We start from the raw sequence: 24,289 nt of genomic DNA on the forward strand, positions 1-24,289 counted from the left end.
ACTTATTATGTAAAAAAAAAACATGTTTGTATACAAAAGTACCACGTCTTTATTTTATCTTCTAGCATTTGACATTACAATACTTTCTTTCCTCGGTGCTGCCTGTTTTGATAACTCCGTGCACGTTGCTTGCTGCCAAGACGTTTTTACATCCCCACCTTGTGGGGCATCTCCCATGTCTGATGCACCGGCCTCATCAGATCTCCTTGCCGGTGAGATTTTTATATGTTTTTTACTTTGAATTTATCATCGTAACTTCACATCAACGTCGCTGATCTATAACAGGTTTTCAGGTTCTGCATATATTTCAGATGTGGCCAGCTTGTTCATGAGGTTAATTTAATACAATCAAATATGATGTTTAAATCATTGCTGCAGTTGAAATGCAGCTTCAAATAAAGTCTGAATGGTGTGATTAAATGTGCCAAGTGAATGACCATTTTCCATAAATGTAAAACTTACATTAATCGTAGAACTGTGTACATTTGCTGTTTCGAGTAATATATCACGCCCCATTGCAGAGTTCCACTTTGTGTAATATGCTGAATAACGTAGCAAAGTGACCTAATAGAACATGAAGGGGAAATGTCTCTTGGATGAAAGATTATATTGGAGTAACTCGAAGTCGGTCTGTGGTATCCTCTTCTGATGTGACACAGTGCTCTGCAATAATTTAAAAAGGCCATTTCTTAATCTCATGACGTGCCTTGAATAGGACAATTGGGGGACATTTTCAAAACTACATGTCTAATGTCCAGTTGTGAGTAAGTTACCGATATACATTATAATGGTCTAGAAAGGTTAGACAGCTTTAATTTAGCACAGATGTTTGGCTGTATGCTTTACACGTCAAATTAGCACGGTTGGCTGCATACAGCGTGTTAATAAGTTGCACATACTTATGTAGTGAGAGCATGTGGGAGGGGCCACTGCTCACCTCGCTCCAATGGGAGTGGGTTGAATGGGGAGGCGGAGGCAGAGGCAGGATGGAAGGTGGAGTTGGGTCACGTGGGAGAGAGGGATATAAGAGGAGGGCCGGAAGGAGAAGGGGAAGAGAGAGTCAGAACCAAAGAGGGATCCACGCAGGAGGGTGGAAGGAGCCGTGGCGCCATTGCCACGAGGTCGAGAGGGATAGGCGCCCACGGGAAGGCAGCGTGCGTGGGGAGCGGCCAGACAGGGAAGCGTGCGCGGGGCGCACGGACGTGCGGAAGGCGAGGCCGGAAAGAGGAACAGCGGGTGCGTGGACGAACCCAATAAAGGACATGGAGAACAACGGAAGTTTCCATTTAAAGCTTTCATGACTGCAGGGATTCATCTTCTTGGTTCTTTCGGTAAAGTCACGTAGAAGGAAAATAATAAAATAATAAAAATAAAACATAATAAAATAATTCTCACGACGTTTCGGCCACAACGCAAGCAGCCGTCTTCAGGTGGAGAACAAGTCTGTCAAGTAGACATAGTCTGAATGGCACGCCCCAGGCTTGGAGCGACTATTTATGCTGGGATGGAGGGGCGAAGAGTGCTTTGACAAAATAATTTGCATATCAAGAGGAATTTAGCATATCAAGAGGGATTTTAAAATATTTATGGGAAATGCAGGTATGCGATTAGTACTACTCACAAGTAGTCATACTTGTGAGTAGTGAGTAGTAGGAAGCTTGCCGCGGAGCAAAGAATCAATTCCCTGCGGAGTGCATATCAAGAGGAATTTTAGCATATTTATGGGAAATGCAGGTATGCGATTAGTACTACTCACAAGTAGTACTGCGCAGGGAATGGATTCTTTGCTCCGCTGCAAGCTTCCTACCACCACTCTCCCATTGACATATTTCGTTGCTTCCTCTTAGTACCTTTCACGTGACGGTTAATGGTATAGTGTATAGCATATTATATAATAAATTGTATTAAAGTGTAATGTTTAATACAATGTATAAGGTAATATATAGTATCGTAATTTTATAGTGAATATATAGCAGTGTGGTATACAGTTGAGTGGATAGAATAATACATAGTGTAATATTACAATGTATAGTCAACAAGCATATTAGTTGCTGCGGCACCATATTATTAACATTCCTTCCCTTTATTAAATTTAACATTACTCCCTCCCTTTGATACTGCTAATCTTGCATAATGCATGGGCATAATGACTTTAAACCCCTCGCCAAACCTCCGCATTTCACAAGTAGTACTAATCGCATATCTGCATTTCCCATAAATATGCTAAATTCCTCTTGATATGCAAATTATTTTGTCAAAGCGCTCTTCGCCCCTCCATCCCAGCATAAATAGTCGCTCCAAGCCTGGGGCGTGCCATTCAGACTCTACTTGACAGACCTGTTCTCCACCTGAAGACGGCTGCTTGCGTTGTGGCCGAAACGTCGTGAGAATTATTTTATTATGTTTTATTTTTATTTTATTATTTTCCTTCTACGTGACTTTACCGAAAGAACCAAGAAGAAAAAAAACAACGGAAGTGTGAAGGAGTCCTTTATTACACTGGTGTCAGAAGTGAATCAAGATGTCCAAGCATCTGAAGAAGAGGATCGTACCTGCTCCATCCTCGGACGACGAAGACGAGAGTCCACCAACAGCGGCATTCCCGACGACAGAAGGAGGAGGCGAGGTGCTGACAGGCGACACGCTGGGGGTGCAAGAGGTCGTAGGAGCGGCAGGGCCGTCTGCTGCAGCGGGTTCTGAGGAGGGCTGGCGACACGTCACGGCTCAACTGGAGTTGCTGCGGGCCACACTCACACAACTGTGCGCCCTGGTGACGGCGACGACGAGGCCGGATCGACCGAGTGGGGAGCAGTCCGCCATTAGGGGCCCGTGTGACGCTTCCCGCCTTCTCCGCCACGCGGCAAGACGCCGCCATCTTGGGCGGGGCCGTGGACGAAGCGCGGAAAGCCGTCATCTTGGGCAGGGCCGTGGACGAGGCGCGGGAAGCGGCCATCTTGGGCGGGGCCGTGGACGACGCGTGGGGTGCCGCCATCTTGTTACCGCGTGCAGCTACCGTCTTGGTCTTGTCAACGCGGGAAGATGTGGTCGTCTCGTCACCGTGTCGACTTCCGTCAGCGGATTGTGGCGACTCGGGGAACCGCAGTCATCGTCTGACGAAGCTGAAATAATTTTCCATTGGAGGCGACTGGAGTGCGTTCGCCTGCCGCTTCGAGGCGGCGGTCCGCTCTGCGAAGTGGACGGATGCGGAGGCTCTGCAAGTCATCGAGGAACGTCGGCAAGACGAATCGGTCCGTTTTTTCTGCTCCATTAAAGCCACAAGAAAGACGACGCTCAAGGCCGTTTTTGAAGAGATTGCAGAGGCCTATGAGCCCCCGGACGATGCTCATCGCAGGTTCATTCAACGGCAACGGGCTCCGGAGGAATCTCCTGTGGCTTTCCGGGGTGCAGTCCTGGAGTTGGCTATGGCCGCATACCCGGACACGGAGCTGGACTTGTTGGAGCCATTGATTTTAGGGAAGATGTTGGAGCTATCCAGGGACTTGGGCATCCCTATGCCGGTGTGCGGTCACGAACAACTGACCTCCCGGATAGCGGCTAAGTGCCTGGACGCACAATTCAACCTGCGCCGTTGGAAGCAAGTAACAGCATTGACGGGGAGCCCCAAGATCGAGGGCGGTGCCACGGGATGGGACCCGTCCAAGGCCGTGTACGTGCCAGATGAGAGGAGGCCTGCGGAGTTGACGGCAGCCGCGACCCAGCCGCCTACTCGTGGGGGTGCGGAGTTGGGGCCGGGACCACCGTTGCGAGATCACCAGGGCAGGGGGGGCGCTGGACGGCAGCCCAATCTGTTGTGCTTCCGGTGTGGCCGTCGGGGCCATTTCGCCAGGGAATGTTGGGCTCGCCCTTGCCCGCCGCTCCAGCAGGAGGCTCCTGCCAAGGCTGCGACGCGTCAAGAACAACCACGACAGACGGGACCGGCTGTGATCCTGCCGGACATGAGGATTCCTGCTCCGAGTGGGCCTTTCATGGTGACGGGGACACTTGACCCCGCTGCCCCTTCAACCCCACCTCAGACGCAGTCGTGGGAGGACTCGATGACGAGCCCTGTTGGGAAACGGGACGCGGGGAGTGACGGGCCTCCAACAGCGGCGGGCGAGTGCAGTCCCGTCGCTCCTAAAAACCCATCGCGGCCGCGGTCCGCGCGGGGGGGTGGCCCCGTGCGGGACGGGCCGGCGACTCGCACGCGGTCTAAAGCCCTTTCCTTTCGTTAATTGTTGTTACTATAATCTCCAGTGTCTTTTTATGACTGTGTCGGGTGTTGCTCGCATTATTTTTGTTCCGTTTGCAGCCGAGGACGACTGGCTTTTTCATCAGGGGGGGGGGGGGGTCGTGTAATGCGAGCAAGGACAGGGGCTTGCCGGCCTCCGCGCCGCTCACACGCGCCGGTGTAGTGAGAGCGTGTGGGAGGGGCCACTGCTCACCTCGCTCCAATGGGAGTGGGTTGAATGGGGGGGCGGAGGCAGAGGCAGGATGGAAGGTGGAGTTGGGTCACGTGGGAGAGAGGGATATAAGAGGAGGGCCGGAAGAGGAGAAGGGGAAGAGAGAGTCAGAACCAAAGAGGGATCCACGCAGGAGGGTGGAAGGAGCCGTGGCGCCATTGCCACGAGGTCGAGAGGGATAGGCGCCCACGGGAAGGCAGCGTGCGTGGGGAGAGGCCAGACAGGGGAGCGTGCGGGATCGCACGGAGTGAGACAGGGGAGCGTGCGGGATCGCACGGAGAGAGACAGAGAAGGGAGCGTGTGCGGAGTACCCGAAGAGCGGTGTGGCCGGGCCGGGTGAGGGAGTGCACACGGAAGGGAGCCAGGTGACGGCGTGGGCGAGAGCCACAGGGAAGCGTGCGCGGGGCGCACGGACGTGCGGAAGGCGAGGCCGGAACGAGGAACAGCGGGTGCGTGGAAGAACCCAATAAAGGACACGGAGAACAACGGAAGTGTGAAGGAGTCCTTTATTACACTTAAACAACTGTAAGAATCTAAAAGCCAATATTTCTGGTAATTGGGTATGATAAAAGCGAGTATCTTGACGTTTTGAAGGGCTGTGAATCAAATATGGCATGAGATTTAATAATCTGAACCATTTTATATGTTGCTCCCAAATAGTTACAACCACCAAAGTAGAAATGTGGTATATCGTTTTTTAAGCTTGTACATGGGCAAATCCAGAAACCAATTTTCTCATTTGGTGCCCAAAAATTTGGGGACACAAAGTTTAAACATTTATTTAATCCTATTGTACAGCAACACCTTCCGAAGCCAAAATTATTGGGGAAATGTTGGATAAACTGAAAATAACTAGGTTTTTGTTTTTTTATTGCATTTCGATGTGATTGTAACATAACATTTAATTCACACTTAATATATTGATGACCAAAATACGGTAAGGCCTCGACTTCCGTTACGGGTTCTGTTCTTGAAAATCTGTGAAAGTAGAATTATTTAATGTAGATACTGTACTAAGTTTATGGATGGGGGGGGGGCAAAGGTTCCTGTGTCTGACAGCGTACAAAAGTAAACATTTCATAAGATTCATCCTGTACTGTACACATAAATAACATCCATATACTTAATTACATTAAACAATAGATCGGGGGTGGGCAACCTACGGCTCTGGAAACGCATGCGGTGGCTCTGGATCGCTCCGTGGCCACCATCTCATATTCACCACACAGTGCATTGTGGCGGTTCTTGAATATTGAGGGGGTTTTTTTACCAAATGAAAATTTTTGTATCTTCCTGTTATTTTGGTTGCCTGACCTGACATAGATAAGAACTCATAGTACAACAAAATAAATCGATTAATGGTCCCGTACATTTGGAAGTTTTATTTACTTTGGCTGATGATGATTATGGGGGTGAAGATGATGATACTACTTTGGCGGTCATCGGTGCTCTTGTTGCCACACTCTCCCTGATTGCCTTCCCGTGTTTCTCTGTAAATCCGACTGTTGATTTATCTACTTTGCAGATGCTCACTTGCCATGAGCAGGTCCATCCAACTCCCACTTGCAGAGCTCAACTCGGCACTTGTTTCTGCTTTGCTACTCTTGCTCCGACTTCCTCCACACCACAAATAGTGAAATAGGGAACAAGGCAACGGCACTTGCAGAGTGAAAGCTTCAGTTGCGTGGATCGCAGCAAAAGGGGCCACAATTCACTACTGTACAGCACAAGTACAAAATATAAAATAGTAAATAAGTGAACTTGGTGAAAATAATCCAAATTAAGAGGGTTTTTTTATTGTTATAAAATATTTATACTGAGACTTAGGCAAAATTCGAATTATTGTACATTTTTAATGACTACCCATCACCCACCTTGAAGCGGAGGTGGAACATGGAGGTTCACTGGAGACATTTTCTGTTGAGCTTGAAGATCCTATTCGTTCATTTGCAACATCAATGTCTAATGTGAAAAGGGAGCACAAGGCAGATATGTTATTTGGTGACAAAGGAGTATCTTGGACCTGGATTTTCTTCTCGACCACAAATATAATTGTTACCTGCCTCATGCAATCGTGCCTGAAGGATTTAAGCACCCGCAACTTAAGGATTTTAAGTCCTAAAAGTAATTTAGTTTCATCCAATGTAGTGTAACACAGGTAATCCGCGGTCTAAGTACCGAAGGACTTGCGCAAGTTTACTTTCCCTAGGCCATGATGATTCCTATCTCCGATTCCATACAGGATTCGCTAAAGAATAATTGTGTAAATTCCATGAGAACTTAGGGGCAGTCAGGACCACCCTCAAGTCTGCCATTGCTCACTTGGACACACATGAACACTCAGACACGCACACATGCATGCACCTTATTGCATTTGTGATATTGTGTGCCTCTGCGTGCAGATTTGTGACAGTGTATGTGTTCATGTGTGTCTATTTATGACGTTTATCTGAACTGGCCTTCTCTAGGTTAACCCGGCCTCAAATGAGTACCTTGTGTGGTGTGTGTGTGTAAACATCACCACTATGGAGGCAAAAGCGGCCATGCATGGCACTGGCCACCCACCCCCTTCATAGGCGCGCACGTGTGTGTGTGTCTTTGCGTAGTTAGCACAATAGGGGGCACAGGTGGGGCATCGGCCAGTCATCTCAGTCAACCCATGGCACCTCGGTCTGTCCTGTGACCTGCCAGCAGGCGTTAAACACTTCACGTAGCCTTAAAGTGCACCTGGCCTGGCACAAGTGTCATGGTGATGTCACTGCCACTTAATGGCGAATGGCGGTTGTTGTCTGTGCGAAAGCGAGATGGTGGACTTGAGGGTGGTCCTGACCCCGTGACTACATTCTCACACACGACGCAGGAAAGCATTGTAGATGTCATCAGAAATGGGAAGGTTTGAGTGAAACATATACATTATGCAGGTGGGCAGGTTACCGAGACGGGCATTGCAGTGGCACCCAGAGGTCTGTAACCACAAGGTCGGATAGTGTAAGAATAGGTTTTGGCGTTCTTTCGATGTTGCAAGATGTGTGGGATCTTGGATAAGTGATGGCAAGATGGGGTGGCATCAGACATTTCACGATGACCTCCTGTGCTTCTATGTCACAGGAACTATATCTTGATCCATCGATCTAAATAAATTCTTATGCTCAACTAGCTTTACTACCCGGCTTTGCCCGAGACTTGGATTCGTCTTGGATTAATACACGGCCTACGCGGATGGTTGGGGGGGCATGCGTGACGTCAGCAGGCACACTGCGTGACGCTGCCGCATGCGGGTGACATCACAGATGTAATGTCACCGCTCACTTGCCATGCAAAATATATCTATTATTGCGCCCCCCCCCCCCCCCAAAATACTACAAAGTCTATTTTTATACGTTTTGCATTATGTATAGTATGGAAACTACCCACATGCCAAATTTCAAGTTTGTTGCATGTCGGGAAGTATGCTAAACATTTCGAACAGACGCACATTCACAAATTTCCCTTTTATATATATGCATCGTATAGCATTTGTTTATACCACAATAGATTCGAAACCACTATAGATTTCCACATATACAAAATATATGGCCAGAAATTAATAGGTTTATGTCGATTCATCAAAATTTGGTGGGGTCGATTGTTACCGTCGATGCATAAGCATCATCTCGCCTTGCTTTCACGCACATTGATGCATGTTTATAACATTCCTAACAAAGTATACAGCTTCAGTGCAATTAATATTCGGTATACCTACATTTACATTGGCACGTATATTGGAAAAATAACACATGAAGGCTTGTGGTGTCACTTATAAGAGCAATTGCCATATTTATTTTATTTTATATGATTTGTTAAGTAAGTTACTTGACCCTGAAAAAATCTATTTGAGATGGAACACCTCTTGCTTGTTCGCTTTGCAAGGGAGTCCACATTGTTAATGGACACATTCATGTATGGGTGATGTGAAATGCGGTTTCATTCATTAGTAACTGTGTGTATGTTGCCTGTGCTTTGTTTATTTAAAATACATCAGAAGCTTTCATTGGAACTCCATCCTCGACTGCATCTCCTGCCAAATCTGAATCCTTTGCGTCCCCTGCTCCTGCAATAGACCTTCTAGGAGGTAGGCTTGTAGTAGATGCGCTATGCTGCACTTGAATATCCTTGAGTGGGAAGCCAGTAAAATTAGTCTACATATTGCAGAGATGAGCATTGCTGATTATGTTATGAATTGAAGCGTGGGAACGTGGCCATGCATAGCTAATGTGCTATAATAAGCATGACACTGGTACAGTCACTGCTTCACTGCACCATGTTATGAAATATGTACAATTTTAACTAGGTGACTTATATATATTATATTTTATCAGTCCGCAGTAATCAGTACTTATCTATGGCTGAATCTATCTGTACTTGATCTTGTCTAATCTTGAAAGCAAAGCGCAGGGTTGGATAGGTGACCACCGTGCTGTGTTATGTGGTGGTCAACATAGGGCAGTGCAGCAACATCCATTGTTGTATTGTGCTTCTATGTTCCCACATCTATCTTGGCTCCATGCCTTCATCAGTTCACGCGGACCAGCATTGGGAAGTAGTCAAACTATCTCTGTGAGCCACGTGACATAGGAGTCCTGCACGCAGCAGTGGAATGACAATAATATGCATGACATGGTTAACATGTCTCATTTATGTGTTCTTGACATGTTGCGGATGTAGATGCGTTTGGATCTCCCACGCAGGGGGCTGTGCCAATTTGTGCCACGTCTCCAGCTCCTGATCCTTTCGCAGGTAACATTAAAAAAAAATCTACTTCCTCTGATTAACCAGGGTTTTACATTTCACATAATCATTAAGTGTATATGCTCATTCTGCTTAAAATTGTGTGAGTATTGAAGCGGTGTTGTGAGCCTGGGTGATATTTGGCTCTTTGTTCTGGTGAAGCTTCTGCCACCAAATGCCCACAGAGATGCGAGCACTGCAAGGTAGTTGACACATTTTCTTGCCGACGACAATCACCCACCCATCGTCAACAAATACCTTTAATGTTTCTCACCGCCAACTCAAGTCCCGATCCTCCTGGGATTGCGCTGCTGCTCTCACCATCCTAGAATCTCACCCAGATCTGGAAGAACGTTGGTGAAGAGAGTGATCTGCTAACACAATCTTTGTGATCCACAATCCAGATCATGTGCTCAATCAACTCCCCGTATCTACCATATCTCTGTTATCCAATACCCTCAATCTTTGCTACACTGGCACTGACCCAAATTTTTTATTTTTTTATTATGAATAATATTGGTTGCGGCGGCCAACATGTTAAACTGCACTGGCACTCTCCAATGTGTTAACATACTCCAACACAGTGTTACAGGTGCGCACCTATCCTAACACCTCACCACCTCTCCAACGTGTGCACATACTCCAATACAGTGTTACAGGTGCACCTATCCTAACACCTCACCACCTTATCTATGGCTAGGATAGGTGGTGAGATGTTAACTACCTCGCCTGGTATACAGGAGGTTGTGCATCGGATCCTGAGGCTTGCTGTATATTTGGAGTTTGCATTTTCTCCCCGTTGCGTGGATTTTCTCCGGGTCCTCTGGTTTTTCCCGCCCACATTTAGTATTTGGCTGCTATAAATTTCTACATGATAAGCCACTTTGTTGTTGATATTATTTGCGAAAAAGAGCTATACAACTCAGTGGACCGTACCTGGTAAAACAAAATACATATATAGTTAAAAAATAACTTTGATACAACTTTTCCGTGCATGTGCTGTCTCCGGAAAGCAGGGTGCACCACCTCTGTTTGCCCCTCACATTCCTCCCTCCCTCTGCCTCCCTCTCATCATCCCCTGCTCACTGCCCCCCCTTAATGTTATGCTTCAATCTAGGGTCTGTCCTCCTATAACGCTGCGTTTTCATAACGCGAATTGGATATGATCGAGTGAAGGGATCTACGTCACACAAGTAGGAATAAGCGGGTCGTATGGCATTGGGATATTGCTGGATGCTTGTAGATGCTAACTGTGCACCTCAGTCTTTGTTTAACTTGCATAAGCATCTCAAATGTTTATCGAGGACTATGCTCTACCCAATATTAATTATTATAAATCGATTTTTCCATAACGGTATTCTTCAGGAAAGCAACTACCACATTATAGAACAGACTGTAGGTTATTATAATTCCGTGTAGCAATTTTTTTTTGTTCCTGCGTAGTAGGTGTTATTTCCTAATTGCTTATGCCTCAAGTACAGAAAATGGCTATTATTCCCCACAAACTTTGCTTTTGTGACCAGGACAGTGATATTTTGAAATTTACCTATTTTCCAGAACATTCCAGATAGATTCAGTGCAAAATATACTTGGAGTAACTTGTAGAACTTTCTAGAACTTTCAAGTAATATAAATAGTAATGTAAATACAGGGGCCTTAAGCCCACCAGTTCATTTTTCGATTTAAAGGTTTTCGTGACTGCAGGGATTCATCTTCATGGTTCTTTCGGTAAAGTCACGTAGAATGGAAATAATAAAATAATACAAATAAAACCTAATAAAATAATTCTCACGACGTTTCGGCCACAACGCAAGCAGCCGTCCTCAGGTGGAGAGCAGACCGTTTCCTCGACAGACCTGGCAAAAATGCACCTGCTATCACGTATCCGGACTTTCCTTCATCCATCACCCCAGTGCCCACACTACCATGAGCTCCCTGTACCCACTCCTCCGGAGAGAGTGCAGCCGCCTTTAGAAGAGAGCAGCAAGTCGGAGCGAGGAAGGTGTTGTAGATCCAGATGACAATTTCAGAGGTGGAGCTGAGGAGAGAAACCCATACTACCCCAACCAAAAAGACCTAAATGACTTGATCTGAGATCTTGGTCTCACCAAGTCCAATGCCGAACTTTTGACGTCTAGGCTCAAGCAGTGGAACTTGTTGGATAACATTGTGCAAGTCGCCGATCAGAGGAAGCGTCACCAATCTTTTTGCAGCTTCTTCACCCGTCAAGATGGGCTCTGCTTCTGCCACAATGTGACCAGTCTGAGGCAATCGAAATCGCCTGTAACCAGAATGAGTGGCGCCTCTTCATTGACAGCTCATCCAGGAGCCTCAAAGTCATGCTGCTCCATAATGGTAACAAGTACCCGTCTCTTCCCCTGGCTCACTCGGTGCACCTCAAAGTGGATTACAACAGCATCAAGACCTTGCTGGATGCCTTGAAGTATGATGAGTACGGCTGGGAGGTCATCAGAGACTTCAAAATGATGGCATTCCTGATGGGTCTCCAAGGCGGTTTTACCAAGTTTCCCTGCTAGCTTTGCCTTTGGGACAGCAGGGACACCAAGTCACACTACCACAGGCGGGACTGGCCACTGGTGGACCCCCGGAAGGTGGTGATGCCACCACTGCACATCAAATTGGGCCTTATGAAACAATTTGTCAGAGCTGTAGATAAGGAGTCGGCAGCCTTCAAGTACCTTCAAGACTTCTTCCCGAAGCTGTCTGAGACAAAGGTCAAAGCTGGTGTCTTCGTTGGACCACAGATAAAAAAGATCCTGGAGTGCAATGAATTCCCCAAGAAACTCACTAGTAAGGAGAAAGCGGCTTGGAACAGCTTTGTCGCAATCTAGGCTTCATGTGTGGGCCAGGCTTCCTCTGAAAATGAACTCACAGTTCAGGTGGGCTTTACCCGGTAAATAAAATAGTTAAGATTTTTGTTTAGTTTAACAAAGTATGGTGTTGTGTGCTGTTTTCTTGTGTGCGTCTCCACAGCACTGACCCTGCAGCCTACGTCTGACCCCAAAAGTGGGTGCTCCTCCCAGCAGCTTGACTTCGACATGTTTGGTGCGCAAGCCGCCCCCATCGCTCCCACAACCATTCTCCCTGCTGCTGCCACCGCCCCCTTCCAGGAAGCATCAGGTGGGATCGCATGGTGCCTTGTGTGCGTGGGGCGTGCGCTCGAGTTTTTCGAGTGTGAAACCTCATTCTATCTCTGACCTCCATTCAAGTATTGGCCGCCACCAAAATCCCCCCTCCCGTGTCCACCCCCCCCCCCAGCCGGCTGCCAGGGAGACGTCCATTGAACTCTGCCACACCAAGACGCCAGAGGAGGGGTCCAGGGGCCAAATGAGAAGTGAGGGAGGGGGTGCGAGGCACAGGAAGTTGGGGGAGAAGTGGAAGTCAGTGAATGGTGAGGAAAGGGGTGCCAGAGGTTAGGTGGAACCCCTGGAGCTAAATAAATGATGCCAAATTTCAGAGCAACCGAAGTCTAGAGTAAGGACGCCACGGGAGGGTTAAAAAGCTTCTTGGATCGTCAGAAGAGTTTCGTGGTGGAGCTGTGTGAGGAGAGCGGTAAAAAGTTCCATCGAGTAGCGGTGCAGCTAGAGTACTGATGAGAGCAGCCAGAAGAATAGACTGCGACCTAAACGCGTACGGGAACAATGACTTGAAAAAGTCATCATGAATCGGTGAGTGTAGAATCGTTAAACTAAAAAAACTAAATTCTCTTATTTTACCAGGTAAGGCCCACTGAGCTATATAGCTCTTTTTCAGAAGTGACCTGGCTATCGCTCAACGAAGTAGCTTATTACGTGGAAATGTATAAGCATCCAAATACTCTAAACGCATGTTTCTAAATGTGGAGGGGAAAAACCGGAGGGCCTGGAGAAAAATCCACGCGACCACGGGGAGAGCATGCAAACTCTAAATATGAAGGTGCCTGGGTTGGCATTGAACCCACGATCTTCTGCATACAATGTGAGGTAGTTGAAATATCGCAACTGTGGCACCCCCATTAAAGCAAGAAAGCAGTTTAATGCTGGATTCAACCTTAATACCAGAACTGCAGTTGCTTGATATAGTGCAGTGTTATTTAAATATTGTACTTTAATCCCATTTTATCTAAACTCTGTTTCTGGCTATACATATCACCCAGTGGGATTCGGTTTGTCAACTGACCCATAGGCTCCTCCAGGTTGTCTTGCTAAAATCGGTCCCCGATTTGATCACAGGCGTGTTAACACTGCTCCCTACTTGCGTGGCTTGGAGGCCTTTGCTCGACGTTTGTTAATGGTAGATATGGTGGCTGACCCAGGTGTGTGTGTCTACGTTGTTGTGACCTGCAGGATTTGATCTCATAGGAGACATGCTTCTACCAAGCATGCAGCAGCAGCAACCGCAGATGCAGCCTCAAGTTCTAGGACATGTGCAGCAGGCGACTGGCAAGCTCGTCGCAAATGATCTTGACTCGTCGCTGGCGAACCTTGTTGGAAGTGAGTAGGGGGCCTTGTCATGCTCGTCGGTGTGCACCAACTCGACCGCACGTGTGTGAGGTGGAATTTGACCAAATTTTTCCCAATTGACGCAGAGTGGATACAACCCGTCGCAATAATAAAACTGAAAAAACAATGTATGACACACAGGCTTTCACGACCAATATTATTCATAAGAGGTTTTTTTTGGTGTTATATCGCACAAATGTGTCGTTAAACCTGCCACCACCCAACAGCCAATTAGCAAGGTTTGGCACGTAAAAAAGAGTGCCAAATAGATAGTACAATACACCTGCTTTGGAGAATTTGACATTTTGCCGGTAATTACAACTAGCCTCATCAGGCGATAGCCAGAAATGATGAGGCTGGTAGTAATTACAACCAGTGTCATTTAACCCCAAAAAAAACCTCTAATGGACAAACAATGTAATTGGCTTTGGCCAAATATCCCAATGCTGAAAATTTACTGTAAAATTACTCAGCTGGGGAATACGTTTAGCGATGTCACCCCCACCCGCCTCACTCCTGTACACAGTTGGCAGGACCCCCCTGAAAACTACCTCGCCTGGTATGCAGGAGGTCGTGGGTTCGATCACAACCCTGACTCCTGCTGTATATTTGGAGTTTGCCAGTCTCTCTCACCGTGGTCGTGTGGAATTTTCTCCGGGTCCTCTGGTTTTTCCCTCCACATTTACCATCGACATCACGCGTTCAGAGTATTTAGCTGCTATAAATTTCAATGTAATGATAAGCCACTTGGTTGAGCTGTCATTTGTGATAGCCAGGCCACTTCTGAAAAAGAGCTACATAGCTCAGTGGGGCCTTACCTGGTAAAATAAAGTTGTTTTTTATTAATTGTAAATAAGTGTAATGATAATCTAAATAATAATACATGCAAGTTGCTTATAATTGTCAAACAAATGTTACCTTTCTTTTAAAACACATTTTTGGGAATGATTTTGTGCTTTAATGTGGGTCCTTTGAATGCATTTACATATGGGGTTGTGCTTTTCATCCTGTACCATTACCAAATCTTATACTGCCATTTTTCTTAACAGATCTTGGCATCAGCAGTCCAGCAAAAAAGTAAGTTTTACCATATAATATATTAAATGTGTAGTTTATCTTTACAACCGATATATACATTCAATTTACTTTTCAAAAATGGAATTTTTTCCAGTGATAAACTTATGTGCATGTTTTAGTGTTGGGCACACCGAGTTTGCGCGTGTGTTGAGGTGGTCACGCTGTGAGTCTGTGCGTGCGTGTGTTGCGGTTGGCTGTAAGGGTGGAGAGCAGGTGATAATCCACACTTGTAAAAATTATTCAACTACAGCAATGGCAACGGCTGCAAAAAGTGACGACAACTACAGAAACCGCAACAAATACAGCGACAACAACAGTGACAATGCCCGCAGTACCAGCTCCAACAACTAAAGGGTGACAGCAACAACAGGACAGACAAAATAGGCTGTAACTGTGCCCCAGAACGTCCGTTTACTCCCATCATTCCATCACACTGCCTTCTTGTACCAGTGTATCGGTGCCACGATTGTTCCTTGTGTATCACAACGTGTTGCTTCCATCGACGTAGCATTATTTATCTTCTTTATTGAGCAGTAAGCTAGTCAACATTGCCGTGATTATGTCTCTCCCGTCGCACTCACCAACTCGGTCCCCTCTCGTTTCAAACGTGCTGCTGTCAACCCTCTACTCAACAAGCCTTGATTCTGAATCACCAAATAACTATTGCCCTATTTCCAATCTGCTTTTTCTTTCCAAGGTTCTTAGGCATGTGGCTGCCTCTTGGTTCCCAACACCATTTACTTTCTAATTGCCTTAATGTTACTGCGCTATACTGGATTTGATCCTATTTATTGAAGTGCAAGCAATTGTTTAGCCTGGGTGGCTCTAAGTATGCAAATCAGCACAGTTTAATTAGGCATTCCCCACCAGGTCTCTGGCTTGGGTCCACTTCTCCTCTGTATCTACATGACCCTGTTAGGTGGTACCACCCTTCGTAAGTTAGGTCTCAATTTTCACCAATGTGATGGCACTCAAATATATATCCACTGCCAATTGAAACTTAACGATTCCTTCTCTGCTTTCTCATCATCACTTTCAATTATCAGAGCATGTGTAATAGGTTCCGGAGACACTTGTAGAGGTAACTTCTTTATTACAATCCAACACTCCAACAGTCCTGATACTCTGTTACAGCCTAGGTACACAGCCTAGGTACACAGCCTAGATATACTACTCTGGCTACGCTCTGGAACTCGCCCTCACAAGGTCGTAGAGCTGGGAGTTCCAGAGTCCCACCACTGGCCCTCACAGCGTCCCAGGGTCCTGAGATGGCTGGTCTTGGGTCTTGGGTCTTGAGCTACAACTGGCCCTGATCGGCCAGGGAGCTGCCCTTTTTATGCCTCGTCCCCAACGAGGGGTGGGGTTGTGTGCGCCCCCAGATATCCCACAGAGCACACACAGCCCCCCCCCCGTTGGTGGCTGGGTTGTCTGGGATCCCAGCACCTGGCGCCAAGGGGCTTAAGCGGTCTGGGTTGCCTAGGGTCCCAAAGCCCCCAGCAGCCCCTCCCCTCTTATGTCACTACACATGGATGCAGCACAACTTCCTACATCTGAATGGGGGATAAAACGGAGGTGATATGCTCATTGGGTATGTTGCCAGCTGGTAGAGGCGGGTCTGCTCAGTCTGATGACCGATGGTCACAACAAACTCTCTGCACCAGAGTCAAATCTTGGCGTGTTCGTCGATGCATCACTCACTTTCGAGGCCCATATTCATAAAATTGCCAAGGTTGCTTTTTTTTCCCCATTTACGGAACATTTCCTGGTTTACGTCCGATCCTCGCGGCTGCTAATGTGGAGAAATTGGTTTGCACTTTCATTTTCTCACATCCACTACTGCATTGCCTTGTTTACTGGCACCTCCAGCATGGTGCGTTGTTGACTCTAGTCTGTTGATAATGCAGCTAATAGGCTCTTGACCCAAACTCCTTGTTCAGAACATTTATCACCCCTCTGCTTGCATCGCCTCACTGATTTCCAGTTAAATTCCATACAGCATTCAAGGTCCTCCTCAGATTTAAGACACTGAATGATCTCGCAGCTCCATATATTGGGGAGTTGCTGTGCCACTACGTTCCAACAAGAACTCTGAGATTGGTGGCATTCCCAGAACAAAATCTCAAGTCCACATGTGATTGGGCCTTCACTTCCGTGTCACCCGGATTGTGGAACTCTCTGCCGAAGACTGTCAGGGAGTCTGGTTTGGTTGGGATCTTCAAGTCCTTCTGCCTAAAGACAATTCTCATTCAGAAGGCATTTTCTATTCTAACTTAGCCACTTCTTACACAACCCAACCCCAATTTTCATTGATGCCAAGCGCCGTCAGATTTTATGAAAGGCACTGTATCAGCTGAACTCCTGCATGAAGTTGCAAAAGCTTGAGGGAAGATATGCTCAGCATGTGGCCTAACCCAAAATACCTCGATTGGATTACTTTAAACGTTCTTGGCACTTATCAGCAGGCCATTTTTTGTAAAACACTTATAAAAGGAACTTGGACCACTTTTTCAGTCTCTCTGGTCATCAGCTCATAGGATTTTGCCAAGCCTCTGGTTGACTGCTCTTGAATTTATCCTGAATGAAGTGTTCTCGCTTTCTTGGAGGTCACATGAGTGGTGAGCTGAACTGGGCTGTGATGATGACAGGCAGTTGCCGTGCGTGTGGTCTCTTCCAGGGGCCAGTGGAGTGGAGGTGAGAAGAAGTTAACGGGAGGAGCCAACTGGCAGCCACGTGCCGCTCCACCAGCCTGGGCTCCGGCACCAGCTGCTCCAGCACCTGCCATGGTGAGAGAGGGCATGTATTGTCATCATCACCATCATCATATTCTTTATAATCTTTCTCATCTTTAGTTCCTGCGTGCTCTTGTAGGTCCTCTGTAGGCAGACAGAACTACCTTTCTGACATCATCTGATTTACTTGCACCACTGGGCTTGCAGTTCCCCCTGGCTGCACTTGTGACTTATTCCCTGTTTGAAATTCTGGACTAAATTCTCTTTCTGGTACATTCTGCATAAAGGAAAATAATCTAATTTATTTCGAGCAAATTGATTTAGACAGTTCATGTAAAACGAGGTTAAAATTATGTATTTCTCAATCTTACAAATTATACACTTTCCAAGGAAGTTTTTCAAAAGCATTTTTAGAACAAACAGTTGCATTACACGTGGTTCTGTTGTCATGTTATATTTACCCCAGAATCATATTATTAATGCTGTGGTTTACTCTCCCTCTCATGCATTCCAATCACTTTCAGTAAAATTGTAACTTTTCATTATCTTATTCTTGTTGTCTGTGTGGCATGTGACATCTGCAGTACTTTCAGTTGTTAACATAACCTCCAACGATTTGCAGATATGTTTTCTGACAATTGAGAAAGCAATCCCCTGGTCAAGCCACAGCTATGAATTTGAGTCTGATGCCACTACCTTATGTTATATACCCTAAGTGAGGAGTTATATTCTTGCGTAATAAAAGGTCAACCAAAGCAAGGTGACAATGCTGCCCTTAGTTACAGCGGGGTTGGCCCGCTTGCCTTGCCTCTGCCACGAGAGAGATGATGGTGGAGTTGTTCATTTCTCTGCACTGGAGCGATTTTTACAGGCAGCACAATGTACCTTAGTCCCCTACGGTTGTGCCGACTGTGCTCACCTCGTGGAAACCCACAATCAACATGAGACCGAGGCTTCTCGGCTGTTGTGACTAAACTGTTTTGGGCATGGGCACCTTTCTCACCTTGGTGATGAACCACAATTTATAAGCACAACAGGTAGGGCATGAAACACATTCCGTTCAGTCCTGGCTTCCAGCAGCCCAGTGAATATCCCCCGCGTGTTTTGTGGTGTGACATTTCAGCAGCAGTAGCACCGTGAGTATGTGCCTATGCATAACCACAGCTCTTAAAGGGTTGTGTGGGATGCATGAGGCCAGACCAGTGACACTTTTAAATCATAAGCTACATTAGTTGTATGGCTCTATACTTGTGTTGCGTTTTCATGACGTCACATTGCCCACGTGATGTAGCGCAGAGAAGCTTAGAGATTCACGAAACAGTTTACTGATTGGATGCTGGCTTCTATTGTGAATGTTCTTATCTGTGACCTTCCTCCCATACCTAAGAGCAATCTTACTGCAATAACCTAATGACACTTCTTCATAATAAACGTTTTTGGGTTAGATCGCGTTATTTATAAATGTGCCGTAACCCTCCACCACCCGACACGGCCAATTAGTAAAAAGTGTCAGGTTGACAAAAGACAAATAGTTCACTACTTTAGCCCACCGGTGTGTTGAAGAGTGAATCCACAACATTTACAGTTTTTTAGTACGACGTTTCGCTGGTAATTACATCCAGCATCATCGGGCAATTCGCCAGAATGGTGAAGCCCTCACTTGCGCCCATTCTTAAATAGAGCAGCAGCAGGGTGACGTCATCATTTAACTCATGCAGGTGTGACGATTTCAGGCGGGGTGGGGGGGGGTATTCTAATTATATAATAGATTGGTAATCAGTCAATTGTTATGATTAGTAACGAGTTTTAATGTGTGTTATTGTAATTATATGCTACGTTAGTAATCGGTTAATTTAGTATGTGTTTCCCCTATAAGTAATTGCAATTTGTATTATTTAATAATACGCTTCCAGGCCGCACTAAGCCTGTAGCTGTCAGAGCGATTAAAGTTATTTCTATTTCTCTCAATTTCAATGGATTCTCTAATTAGTCTTTGCCAGTAATAATTCGTTTTACACAACACTTCAACGTTATCAAAATCAATTGAGTGTCCTTGTTGGCAAGCATGTTCTGCCACTGCCGACAGTTGTGTTTGAGATAATTTAATATTTCTTTGGTGTTCTTTTAGTCTTACGCTGATGTTACGTCCCATCTGACCAATATAGCATCTGCCATATAAACAATCAATCTGATATACACCTTCTGTTGATAATTTAGGTAATTCGTCTTTAGTGAATAATATTGGTCGCGAAAGCCTACGTGTTAAACTGACACCTCTTCACCTAATCTCCCTACTCTATACATCACCAATATCTGCTGTTGTGGCGTTACTCTTGATATGTGGCTGCATTCGGATGCTTAAAAATCCGAGTAAATGTGTTGCCCCACAATTCAATGGGGATGGCTGCTGGGTAACGTCTCAGCCAATATGGTTGTGAGCTTCTGCAACGACTTGAGCAGCTTCACAACAATGTACAGCTCATTGCCACAAGTAATACCCGGTGCCAATGTTTGAGGATACATCTTGCTCATGAGACTTGATGAATTGAGCTGACTTGGTGCAAACTGGATTATTTTCACACAATATAATCTCGTGTCTTTGTGCTTTTGGTTAAAGTGTGTCACCTCGTCTTATTTTGTTATTTTCTTCATGTACAACTTGCTCCTGTGGTTGGTTGGTCTTCGGTTCCCAATGATGTTCACAAATACTTCCTGTGTGCAATGTGGGTTTGTCTTATTTCCCTTTTCAAATAGAAGAATAATTAAGGCATTATTCCATAACCTGGAATTATATTTTTGTTTGCAAGTATTTGTAAACTAATTCTGCTCTGAGGTTTTTTTTTGGGTAGATTGCATAAATATAAATGTGTCGTTAAAGCCATCACCACCCGACAGCCAATTAGTAAGGTTTGTCACGTAAACAAAACATGCCAATTTGTTATGAGTACAGCACACCGGTGTGTTGGAGAATGTCGGATGGTCGCGGGTTTAACAACACATTTATATTTAAGTGACCTAACCCAAAAAAACCTTATGGATAGCTCTTGACTTAACTTTCATGACTGTAGGAATCCATACTCTTTGGTTCTTTCGGTAAAGTCATGTAGGTATAAAATAAATCAAATCACGACGTTTCGGGCGCAACACAAGCGTCTGTCATCAGGTGGACTGACGGTTGTGTTGCGCTCGAAACGTTGTGATTTATTTTATTTTATACCTACGTGACTTTACCGAAAGAACCAAAAAGTATGGATTCCTGTAGTCACGAAAGATTAAAATTTAAAAATAATTTAAAAAATCACGACGTTTCGATCGCAACACAAGCAATCGTCCTCGGATGAAAAGAAATAGCAAGAGAGCTGCTGAAGCAGGTTGTTATATAGGCCTGAGATAGGCGCAGCCCAAGGGTAAGCGGGCTGGGTTATAAAAGGAAGATTGAAGGCACCCCAAAGCTGTTGGGCTGGCCATTGTATTGTGAGATTAGCATGTCAATGTAGCTACCACCACATCGAGGAATGCAACTCAGAGAGTCGAAACCAACTACTCACATCGGCAGGTAGAATGGAAACATCACAGCCAGTTATGACTTTAACTGGTTAATAACGTCCTTCCAATGATTGCTCAGTTTGTACCCATCTTCTCGGTTGGAATTTTGTCTTTATAGATCTGGATGGCTTCATAAACGAATCTTTGTTGATGGCCAGTAGGTTTGCAGAGTACCTTCGTCTTGGAGAAATCAATTTTGTGTGTGCCCCACAGTGTTAAAACAATGATCAGTTATGGCTGAGGTATTGGTGCTACCGTGTTTCAGATCTGCCTTATGTTCACGAACACGGTCCGAGACATGTTGCTTAGTTTCCCCAATGTAACTACTGCCGCAGCCACAGCTTAATTTGTAGACACCAGGGTATTGCATGTCGGATCACATCCTTCACAGATGGGATCAGATCACGAATTTTATGTACTGTGTTGAATCGAACTTGGATCTTGTGTTTGCTCATGATTTTGGAAATATTTTTGGTGACCCCTGCTATGTATGGCAAGGTGATGGTTTTGATTGGATCCTCAGATCGTTCTCTCCCAACGGTTGGGGTGGTAGCTTTACGGATTGTGTAGTCCGAATATCCATTCATCTTGAGGGCTTGATATACTTGCTCCAGTTCACTTTCTAGGTGGTGATGGTCGGAAATGCAATGAGCCCTGTGGTGTAGAGTTTTGATGACGGAATTCTTGGCTGGATGGTGGTGGGAATCAGGTTTTAGATGGGCATCCGTGTGGGTGGCTTTCCTGTAGACAGTGTCCCAATGAGCCATGTAGTCTCTTTTCGAATAAAACATCCAAGAATGGTAACTTGCCATTCTCTTTCACCTCCATGGTGAATTTGATGACTGGAATTGATGTGGTTGAAGAATTGGTTCAGAGCTGGCAGGCCATGTGGCCAGATGACAAATGTGCCATCTACGTACGGTAGAACCTCTGGTTACGAACGCTTCTGACCACGACCAAATCGGGTTCCGACCAAAAAATTCACAACATTTTTTAATCTGGTCACGAACACAAACTCGGGTGGCGTTTAAACACTGCCGTGGCCGATTTCCCCTTCCGCGCCATTTTTTTGTAAGCGCCAAATTTCCTGTTTGTTTACAAACAACACAAAGTATAACAGTTATGTATATCACTTCTGTTCTATAAAATTCCTAGAAAGATTAATTTGTGAGTGTAGTCATACCCCTCCCCCTCATTCAAGCCGTAATTTAGAGAGCGAAAGCGCCGAGTACGTAAATCGCCAACATAAGAACCCGTTAATCTCTTCTCGCATCATTCATACGATGATGCGGTGAAGTAAACGTTCATACGATATTACCCTGAATGCTTCCAAAAACAATACTGTACCCAAATATTACTGTTAACTTACTTTCAATAGAAACATGAATTTATGGTGTGAATATTCTCTCTCTCAGAATCAACCGACTGATGTAGCAGACGAAACAATCATCTTGTTGAACGATTCTAAACCTTAACGCGGCAATGTTAGTTTTCTCTGTTGTTCAAGGTTTTCTCAGTGTTATTCAATGTTTTTACATTTAGTTTACTATTACACTGTGAATTCTATGGCATAATTAACTATTTTTGTGCTTAAAAATCTTAAAAAAACAATATTTATATACAGTTCGTAGGAGTCTAGAACGGATTAATCGTATTTACATGCAATCCAATGGGGAAATTAGTTTCGAGTCACGACTAAATCGGGTTGCGACCAAAGTTATGGAACTAATTATGGTCGTGACCAGAGGTTCTACTGTATCTCTTCCATAAGGAAGGACGTAGGATGGATGCCTGGATGGCATCTGTCTCAAAAATTTCCATGAAAACATTGGCTATCACTGGACATAAGGGAGAACTCATTGGGGTACCTTCAACTTGTCTGTAGAATGTTCCATTCCAGGTGAATTAAGTGTTGGTGAGGCAGTGTCTCACCAGGGCCAGTACATCAGCATTCAGTCCTTGTTGAACCTTAATCTTCAATTATTGCAATGGTGTCAGGCACAGGAACTTCTGTAAACAAACTACATCGAAGCTGACAAGCAAATCACCCGGAGATAGTGAGATGTCTTTAATTCGAGATACCAAGAGAGCTGAATTAAGTACAGCTGAGGTGGTCTTGCCAGTGAATGGAAGCAAAGTATGGATGTTAAACTATTTCTGCTCGTTTTGTTTCAGCAATTGGTGTCACTTTGGTGTCCAGTTATGCCATCTGGTGCAGGAGATTTTCACCCTTTTTCATTATGTGACTTGGTGCGGCGGCAGCGAGATGTTAACTTCCTCACCTGGTATACACGAGGCCATGGGTTCGATCCTGACCCTTACACATGCTATATATTTGGAGTGTGGGGAGTCTCTCTCTCCATGTAGTCACGTGCATTTTTCTCAGGGTCCTCTGGTATTTCCCTCCACATTTATAAACATGCATTTAGAGTAATTGGATGCTATACATTTCCACATGATAAGCCACTTTGTGGTAGCCAGGTAGCTTTTGATAAATATATATATATATAGCTCAGCGGGCCTTACCTGGTAAAATAAATCAAATACATGTGTAATAAAGGACTCTTGCACTGGGTCTGTCTCCGTTGTCCTTTATTGGTTCGTACAAACTTGCCCGCACGGCGTCTCGCTCAGTGTCTCCTCCGTCTCCCGCTCGGCAGCCCCACTGCTGCCGTCGCACCTGCAGCCCCGTTGCTGCTCCACCATGCAGCCCCACTGCTGCTCGTTACGCAGCTTCACTGCTACCCGATCTGCAGCCCCACTGCTGCCGATGTGCAGCCCCACCACTGCTCACCATGCAGCCCCGCTGCTGGCTCTGTCGCCTCTGTACCCGGACACCGATGGCCAACGGTGCCGAGTCCCCGACCTGTGGCGATCGCGCCACTTTCCTTCTCCTGCCCCGCGTGGCCTCTTTCTCTCTCTACTCTCTCTCTCCCCGAGCCCTTCCGATTCCTGTCCTTAAAAGCTCTCCCGCCCCACGTTACCCTAACTTCTCCCACTTGTTAAGTCACATCCAGCGAGCCCGTTTACGCTCGCATTACACCACCCTCCCCCGTAGAGAAAATTCCAGCCGTCCTCGGCTGAAACAGAACAAGTAATGCGAGCGACCTCCAACCATCAGCCGTGACCGGACAACGGAGAATATAACGATAATAACAACAACAACAATAACAACAACAATCAACGAAAAGAAAGAGATTTTGAACGC

At 45.7% G+C, this 24,289-nt stretch overlaps 1 protein-coding gene across 6 annotated transcripts in view; it reads left to right on the forward strand.

Annotated features, from left to right (window-relative positions):
* Nucleotides 1-24,289, forward strand: part of LOC133354982 (clathrin coat assembly protein AP180-like) — a 142,253-nt gene that overhangs the window by 89,838 nt on the left and 28,126 nt on the right. For 4 of the 6 annotated variants that reach the window (XM_061572221.1, XM_061572231.1, XM_061572240.1 and 1 more), the window contains 7 exons: nucleotides 141-212; nucleotides 8,482-8,571; nucleotides 9,165-9,236; nucleotides 12,222-12,368; nucleotides 13,574-13,720; nucleotides 14,779-14,806; nucleotides 17,481-17,589. In XM_061572221.1, the coding sequence (XP_061428205.1) occupies nucleotides 141-212; nucleotides 8,482-8,571; nucleotides 9,165-9,236; nucleotides 12,222-12,368; nucleotides 13,574-13,720; nucleotides 14,779-14,806; nucleotides 17,481-17,589 (665 nt within the window). The remainder of the gene's footprint in view (nucleotides 1-140; nucleotides 213-8,481; nucleotides 8,572-9,164; nucleotides 9,237-12,221; nucleotides 12,369-13,573; nucleotides 13,721-14,778; nucleotides 14,807-17,480; nucleotides 17,590-24,289) is intronic. The other 2 variants (XM_061572248.1, XM_061572265.1) reach the window with 1 other exon arrangement.

This window comes from Lethenteron reissneri, chromosome 6, assembly GCF_015708825.2.
Source record: "Lethenteron reissneri isolate LAM-NWPU_2019-01 chromosome 6, ASM1570882v1, whole genome shotgun sequence".
Taxonomy (NCBI): domain Eukaryota; kingdom Metazoa; phylum Chordata; class Hyperoartia; order Petromyzontiformes; family Petromyzontidae; genus Lethenteron; species Lethenteron reissneri.